A 7,851-nucleotide genomic window follows, 5' to 3' on the forward strand; every position below is an offset into this window, starting at 1 on the left:
TCTTCCTCTTCCTCTTCCTCTTCCTCTTCTTCTTCCTCTCCTCCTCCTCCTCCTCGTTTTTTTGTTTTCAGACAGAGAATGGCCTGAAAGATAATGACATAAAACCCCGAGTTTCTGAATGGGAAGTCATTCAAGAGTCGGGCATGAAACTGAAACCAATGTATGGACCTGGATATACCGGCATGAAAAACTTGGGGAACAGCTGCTACATCAACAGTATATTGCAAGCCATTTTCAGTATTCCTGAATTTCAGAGGGCGTAAGTCACTTCTAATTTTGTAAAAACTCAGTTTTAACAGGTCAGAAACATGAGGGGTCCTTGATGCTCTCTGAGGTTGCTTGTTTTCTTGCAGACGTTTCATTACCCAAACTTGGTAACATCATCAGTGCTACTAAGGAGTGCTGTTTGCTGTCACTTTATAGTCTAATGGCTTGCCTGTCAGTGTTGGTGGGGGTGGTCTTAGAGATTCTTTGACTGGACTGTTTTCTGTTGGCTTCTTTGGCAGTTTCTTGATTGTTTATTCATCTGATGTTAACCTTGGAGTTAATCTATGCTGATCTGGATGCTGATTGCTGGTGGCCAAGTGCTTGGGTCTTTTTGTTCCTTTTTGGGCTGGGTAATAGCCTCTTTTGCATAGTCTGCAAATGTTGTTAATGTTTATCCGTGTATTGATGGCTGATTTCTCAGAGCGCTTCGTAATCTTTCAATATTTTCTCCTTTTCTCCTTTGTCTTTTGCTGTTCTTTGCGTTAGGTATGTGGGAAACCTTCCAAGGATATTTGACTACTCTTCTTTGGACCCAACACAAGATTTCAATACTCAAATGTAAGTGGCTGGTTACTTTATAGCAGCGGTCCCCAACCCTTTCCCCGCTCTGTGGACCAGTGGCGAAGGGGAGAGGGGATGGTTTTGCTTGCGCACCATTTGCACAAATGTAGTTTTGAGTGCTCGCACACCCGCCTGCTGCTTATGTGGCCTAGCTCCCAACAGGCTGTGGCCCGGTACCAGATTACAGGTCAGGGGTTGGGGACCCCCGCTTTGTAGGATGTGAAAGAAAGCTTACTTTGTGGATAGTCAATGGATATTCTCAGTCATCCAGGTCATGCTTGTTGAAATAACAACAACAACAACAACAACAACAATAATAATAATAATAATAATAATAAAAATAATAATAATAATAAAGTTGGAAGGGACCTTGGAGGTCATCTAGTCCAACTGCTGAATCTTGTCCTGGTACGAGACATCCTGTCCTAACATAGGAGAGCAAAGGAGTCCATCTATATTTGAAAAACAAAGGTCACTCTTTTGAGGACAGCAAAGTCCACATTGTAGACAGAGAGGACCACTGGTTTGAAAGAGGGGCTCAAAGAGGCCATCTACGTTAAAACTGAGCAGCCATTTCTCAACAGAGGGGGAGGGATACGACACCTCCTATCTCCTGTCTATAACACAGTCCTTCCGACAGTCCCAAGAAGGTTCCACACCCATTTGCCCTCTGATTCAGGTGACTCTGAAGATACACATAAATCCCCAAGTGGCCTCAATGACTCTCAGAGCGCTAACAACCAGCCTTCAGAGAGCTAACGACCAGATGCTTGCGAAGAATATAAATCCTTCTATTCCCCACCTTTCAGTTTGAACTGAAGAAGCTTCTTGGATGAGAAGCAAAACGTTTTCAAAAGAAAACAAAAAGAGAGTCCAGTTGCCTTTGGAAAAGCACCTTTTGCGACTTGAGGATAGTCTTATTGGGGGTATCTGATGAGTCCAGATTAGATTCCTGTTGACAGATGGCTGATTGAAACTTACTTTCTGCTTCCCGTTCTTTCTCCCTTTTTAAAACTTAGTGGGCAACTTTTGGTATGCTCTCTCTTTCTTCCCCTTCCCCTTCTCCCTCGCTACAGGGCTAAATTGGGACATGGGCTTCTTTCAGGCCAGTATTCGAAACCTCCCGTGAAATCTGAGCTTATTGAACAGGTGATGAAGGAACAACACAAGGTATTTGACCCACCATATTCAGCTTGAGAGTTAAGTAGAAGATAGATGTGAATAACCATCGGGTGTTTTTTTTTTAGCAAAACGATTGTCTCTTTGAAAATCACAGCCTCAGCAATAGCTGAATATTTCTTTATAATTTCAGTACAAGTATTCCTTGCTTAATGAATGTTGGAAATTATATGGAACCCCGAAGGTACTCATGGTCACATGACCAAAGATGGAGTGCTCGGCAACATGGCCACATTTACGGCCATTTTCAGTGTCCTGTGGTCACGTGACCATCTTTTACAACAGTTTTGCTGAAAGCTGGGACATCCGATTTTTGGCAAAACCATGCGCGTAGCAAACTATTAACTGCCTTAATTTTGCAAGCACTATGTTCACTTAATGTCCACCACAAGATAAAGTCGCAAAATGAGAATGTGGATATAAGGAAGAATGCTGAAATGGGAGAAATTTTGATTATTGAATTTATAATATTTGGAAATTATAATGAAAATAAGAATGTTATATTGTATTACTAATTTGTTGATATAGAAGTGAGATAGATAAGGTATGTTTTCGGAATACTAGATGTTTGGGGGAATTGTGACAGAGGGAATTGGGGTCATATAAAAATTTGGAAATGATAAATATTAAACGTTTAATTTAAATATCAACGCAAAATTAAAGCTGGGAAAATTCATAAGGTTATTGATGGTCCAAAAGATGGAATGTTAAAATAAATAAGACATATAAAATTATTGATAAATGTAAGAAAGCCATTAAGTAGCTGATGGATAGAATAAGAAGTATACTAATTTAAACAAGAGACAGTATGTATTAAGGGGAAAAAAAAGAAGAAATATTGGCTGTAATAGTTGGAGATTTATATTAATAATACCTGTATGTAATGGAATTATTGTAACTCAGACACCACATTGCTTTTCAAAGATATAATTGTAACATTGGAAAATTAATAAAAAATTTAAAAAGAAGAAGATAAAGTCGCAAAATGGGTTCGGCCACATGACCAACTCATAACTGCTACGACTTACAATCATAATGGGCAGGATCCTATATGAGAGAGATTTTTGCAAAGCTCAAGAGAGATTTCTATTTTTGGACCGTCAAAAGATTTGAAAATTAAATGCTGTGTTGTTATGCAATGTCACAATAACTATCCAAATGTTAAGCTGATGCAGGAGAAAATGGTATGCAACTCTCTGCGGGCCCAAGACCGCATCGCGGAAATTGGATATCCAGATATTGAATAACAGCATGAATTTCTGCCAATTTTGACAGCTTATTGAATACAATAGAGGCAATAAGTTTCTAATGAGGTTAGCAAACTTATTGTAACAGAAGCTAGCAAAATGCACACCAAAGGGAAAAAAAATTGGGCCAAACATTCAGTCCTTCTACTTAAGTGAAATATAGGTAGTCCTCAACTTACAACCACAACTGAGCCCAACACTTCCATTGAAAAGCAAGATAGTTGTTAAGTGAGATTTGCCCCATTTTATGACCATTCATGCCACAGTTCTTAAGTGAATCACTGCAGTTGTTAAATTAGTAACGCGGTTGTTAAGTGAATCTGGCTTCCCCACTGACTTATCAGAAGATCACCAAAAGTGACCACATGACTCTGGGACACTGCAACCGTCATAAATATGAACCAGTTGCCAACTTTGATTATATGAGCATGGGGATGCAGCAGTGGTCATATTTGTGAAAAGCAGACACGGAGAGTTAATTTTTTCAATGCTGTTGTAACTTTAGAATTGTCACTAAATAGATGGTTGTAAGTTGAGGATGTACTTATGCCACTGGTACATCTCTCGGCATCTCTTATCCAGTGGCTGGGAGACGGGGATGGCAAGAAATATAAATATACTCCTATCTGCAAAATGGCCATAACTGTTTAGCACAATATTTATCTCCAATCCGGAAATTCCAAACTGGAGATTAAAAACGTGGCCGGTTGAGTCAAACCATTGCACTGAAAAAGCAGTAAGTTGGTGTTATGCTTGGTAGTAAGAGAAGCTTTCGAGTCTGAATGCACTGCCTCCTCCCTTACTTCATCTTCATAAGAACTGGGGATGGGTGACGTGAGCCGAGGTGGCGCAGTGGTTAGAATGCAGTACTGCAGGCTACTTCTACTGACTGCCAGCTGCCAGCAGTTTGGCAGTTCAATCCTGGCAGGCTCAAGGTTGACTCAGCCTTCCATCCTTCCGAGGTTCGTAAAATGAGGACCCAGATTGTTGAGGGGTAATATGCTGACTCCGTAAACTGCTTAGAGAGGGCTGTAAAGCACTGTGAAGTGGTGTATAAGTCTAAGTGCCATTGCTATTTTCTCGTTGTTTTCTTGGCCTGGACTCAGGCCCTTCTTATCTGACCATTGTTTTTAAAGTTGTCCAATTCTGTTGGGTCCAAGAATGGTTTCAAGACAGATGACACCACTCCCCTGCCACAAAGAGTCATTAACAACTGCATGGACACAAGCCTAGGCCACTTCCTAGCAGACCTTGACTAACCAGAAGAGCATGGGACCAGAAAAGAGAGGAGTCCTTTACCGGTAGTCCTTGACTTAACGACCGCAATTGGGGCCAGAATTTCCATTGCTAAGCAAGGCAGTTAAGTGAGCCACACCCAGTGTTATGACCTTTTTGCCATGATTGTTAAGCCAATCACTGCAGTTGTTAAGTGGATCGTTCAGTTGTTAAGTGAATGTGGCTTTCTCCTTTGACTTTGTCAGAAGCTGGCTGGGAAATGGTCGCAAATGGTGATCACGTGACACCCCCCCCAGGATGCTTCAAAGAGTCATTAACTACTGCATGAACCCAACCATATGCCACCTCCTGGAGTCCAGAACTCAGGTGGCCAAACTCAACAGCTGTGAGGACTTCTACTTAGCCAGGATTGACCAGTTCAAACTTGTCCCAGATAATGGCACAGATTTATATCAGTGGCTTCCAAGGGAATTCAGTCTGAAAATTTACTGGTATACAAAGAATAGTCTCATGCAGAATAAACATCCAGATAGAGGACAAAATGGTGTACGTTTCAAAGTTACGTCAGTTGGTATCCGATACAAACTTCTTTATTGTTTTATTTTGGCAAAAAGATGTCTCTGTATTCTGAAAACACCCACTGCGAAAGATCAGGTCCACATGTGAACAGATTAAACTGATTTATCCAATTGAATTGATTTATTGCTAATCATGCCTGTGCACGGGAATCTTCTCAATTAATGGTCAGCACTAAATTGATGCTAGGGCCAGCGGAATTCAAGAGAGAGGTAGACTTAGTCCACATGTGACTATGTAGAGATTCTATGCCAGTGATGGCGAACCTTTTAGAGACCGGGTGCCCAAACTGCAACCCAAAACCCACTTATGCATCGTCGGGTGCTGGGTGGGTGTGGCTGGGTGTGGCCAATTGGGTGGGCGTGGCTGCGGTGATAACGGCAGACTGGGTGGGACTAAAAAGTTCAATCAATCAATTCCAACTTTGCAAGATCTTTTTTTTCCCCGCAAGAAGTTGAAATTGACTGATTGATTGAACCTTTTTTTTTTTTGCACACGACGGCGGAGGCCTAAAGCAAAAAGGTTTTATAAAACCCAGCTGAAGGCCTAGACTGGGGCGACGGCGCGTGTGCCCACAGAGAGGGCTCTGAGTGCCGCCTCTGGCACCCGTGCCATAGGTTCGCCACCACTGTTCTAGGCTGATCCTTCTTTTGACTCCACCCTCAGCTTCTCTTTCTTCTACAGAAAGCAGCATTGAGCTAGTACTGTACGTAAAAGTGCTGGCCTGGATGAAGAATGAAATAAGAAAGCTATTTATGCCTGCCCTACTTTATAACCTTTGTTTACTGAGAGACCATTGACATAATATTTACATCTAGTTACCCTCTGAGTTCCAGGCAAGATTTTATTACCCCTAAATATGGAAACTCATGGCAGACCTTCATACTTCACCTCTTACCTCTCTCTCTAAAGTTTATTTAATTATTTATTCAGTTTTTGTGGCCACTCACCTCAACAAGTAACGCTGGGGGATCAAACAAATCATAAAATATTTTTTTAAAAAAAATCCCATCATACTGTATTTCCAAAGAAAATCTAACACAGACTTTAATTCAACTCCAGAACTATTTATAACTTTCTACAGGCTGGTACCGCTTCTGAAATTTGTTTTTTTTTTTTGTAGTGAAGTCTTTAAAAGCTTGGATAGAAATTACTGTAATTCTCATGTAGATCTCATTTTATGATATATACTGTACTGCTGAATGTGGCTGTCAGTATTCATAGGTTTTAATGATTTGTGGGTTTTTTTTTAAAATGCTTCAGTACATTCAGTTGCTTTAATCTATTAAAAAAACCTGATTCTAGGATGCTTTTATTTATTTATTTAATTTATTAGCCACTCATCTTACCACAGGGTAATTAGGATACCTGTAAATTTCCTATTTATCCCACTTGGTGCTTTATTTTTTGCTTTTCTTATTTTTTTCCTTTTTTGTGAGACTTTTTTCATGGATAGAGACAGATGGTATATTTTAAAAAGAAAGGTCGCTGTGTAACAGATACAGGGGATGCAATAGCTAATTAGGATTTTTTTTTTCTTCTGGGAAGAACTACATGGGTAAACAGAGAGATATATTTATAGGAGAGTTGCAATTTGAATCAGTAGGTTAATCAGCCGAACTTCGTCTAGAAGGCAAATTTTGTGAGTGATTGAATGTCAGGTCTAGAGTTAAAAAAGTAGCTCTTTCTGAAAGCTCCTTTGATTGTACTTTATTTGATAGTGCATTCTTTGATTTCTATGCTGTGCTAGTTTGAAAACCCAAAATTGGAAGTCCTAAAAAGACCTCTTTTTAGAGGTCAATGAAAGTGTAGCTAATGGAATCAGATGTTTAAAGGCCTCCTAAAGAGACATATGTATGCAGGTTTTCTGAAGACAGATGAAGGACCAAATGCATATAATTTGGGGGTGATAAAATGCTGACAGTGACCATTTCTTCTAATAATAAGTATTAGCAGCTTTTCTTTATTCAATATCTCAGGCAAAAAAAAACCCAAACCCACATGAAACTTTAAAATTCTCCAAGCCAAGCCCTAGTGACTTACTTCATGGACACATTCAAAGTTTCTTGGTAATATCATAGCAGTTTCTAAAATTTCACTATTTAGTCTGCAGTCTTGGGATTCACTGGCGTTCCCCTTCAAGTCCTAATCATTTACCAATGGATAGGGTGAACGTTGATATTCTGTCTTTGGGATATCTTTGAGAACTGATGTAGTCCCTGTCTTTAAAATGGAAAAAGAGGTGGATCCAGAGACTGACCATAAATATTCTGTCCAATTCTTGATACTACATTCTAAGAAGGATTGAGAGAAACTGGTGCAGAGAAAGATAGCAAAATGGTGGGGGAAACTGTAGAATGAGGCATTTGTTGAGAGATTGGTGAGGTTGTGATTTTCTGGCTTTGAGAAAAGAAGACTTTAAGAGGCAGATATGATAATATTCATTAGGTATTGGAAAGGGTGTCCTGACCACACTTGGAATACTGCATCCAGTTTTGGTCACCACAATGTGAAAAAAGATGTTGAGACTCTAGAAAGAGTGCAGAGAAGAGCAACACAATGATTAGGGGACTGGAGGCTAAAACATATTTATTTATTATTTCAATTTATATCCCGCCCTTCTCCCGAAGGACTCAGGGCGGCTCACAACATTATTAAAACAAAGAAAGACCCACACACCCCACCGAATAAAACCAAATTAAAACCAAAATTTTTATGTTGTGATAATTAAAATTTCTAAAAAACCCAGTTTAAAAATCCTCCCTAGGCCAGGCCCGCTTGTTGG

General features: G+C 39.9%; 1 protein-coding gene across 1 annotated transcript in view; it reads left to right on the forward strand.

The window, feature by feature from the left end:
* USP13 (ubiquitin specific peptidase 13) overlaps positions 1-7,851 on the forward strand; it is a 94,739-nt gene that overhangs the window by 60,495 nt on the left and 26,393 nt on the right. The window contains exons 8-10 of the mRNA XM_015821465.1: positions 72-259; positions 754-825; positions 1,905-1,998. Coding sequence (XP_015676951.1) covers positions 72-259; positions 754-825; positions 1,905-1,998 — 354 coding nt within the window. The remainder of the gene's footprint in view (positions 1-71; positions 260-753; positions 826-1,904; positions 1,999-7,851) is intronic.

This window comes from Protobothrops mucrosquamatus, unplaced genomic scaffold, assembly GCF_001527695.2.
Source record: "Protobothrops mucrosquamatus isolate PMUCROS unplaced genomic scaffold, P.Mucros_1.0 scaffold_165, whole genome shotgun sequence".
In the NCBI taxonomy this organism is placed as follows: domain Eukaryota; kingdom Metazoa; phylum Chordata; class Lepidosauria; order Squamata; family Viperidae; genus Protobothrops; species Protobothrops mucrosquamatus.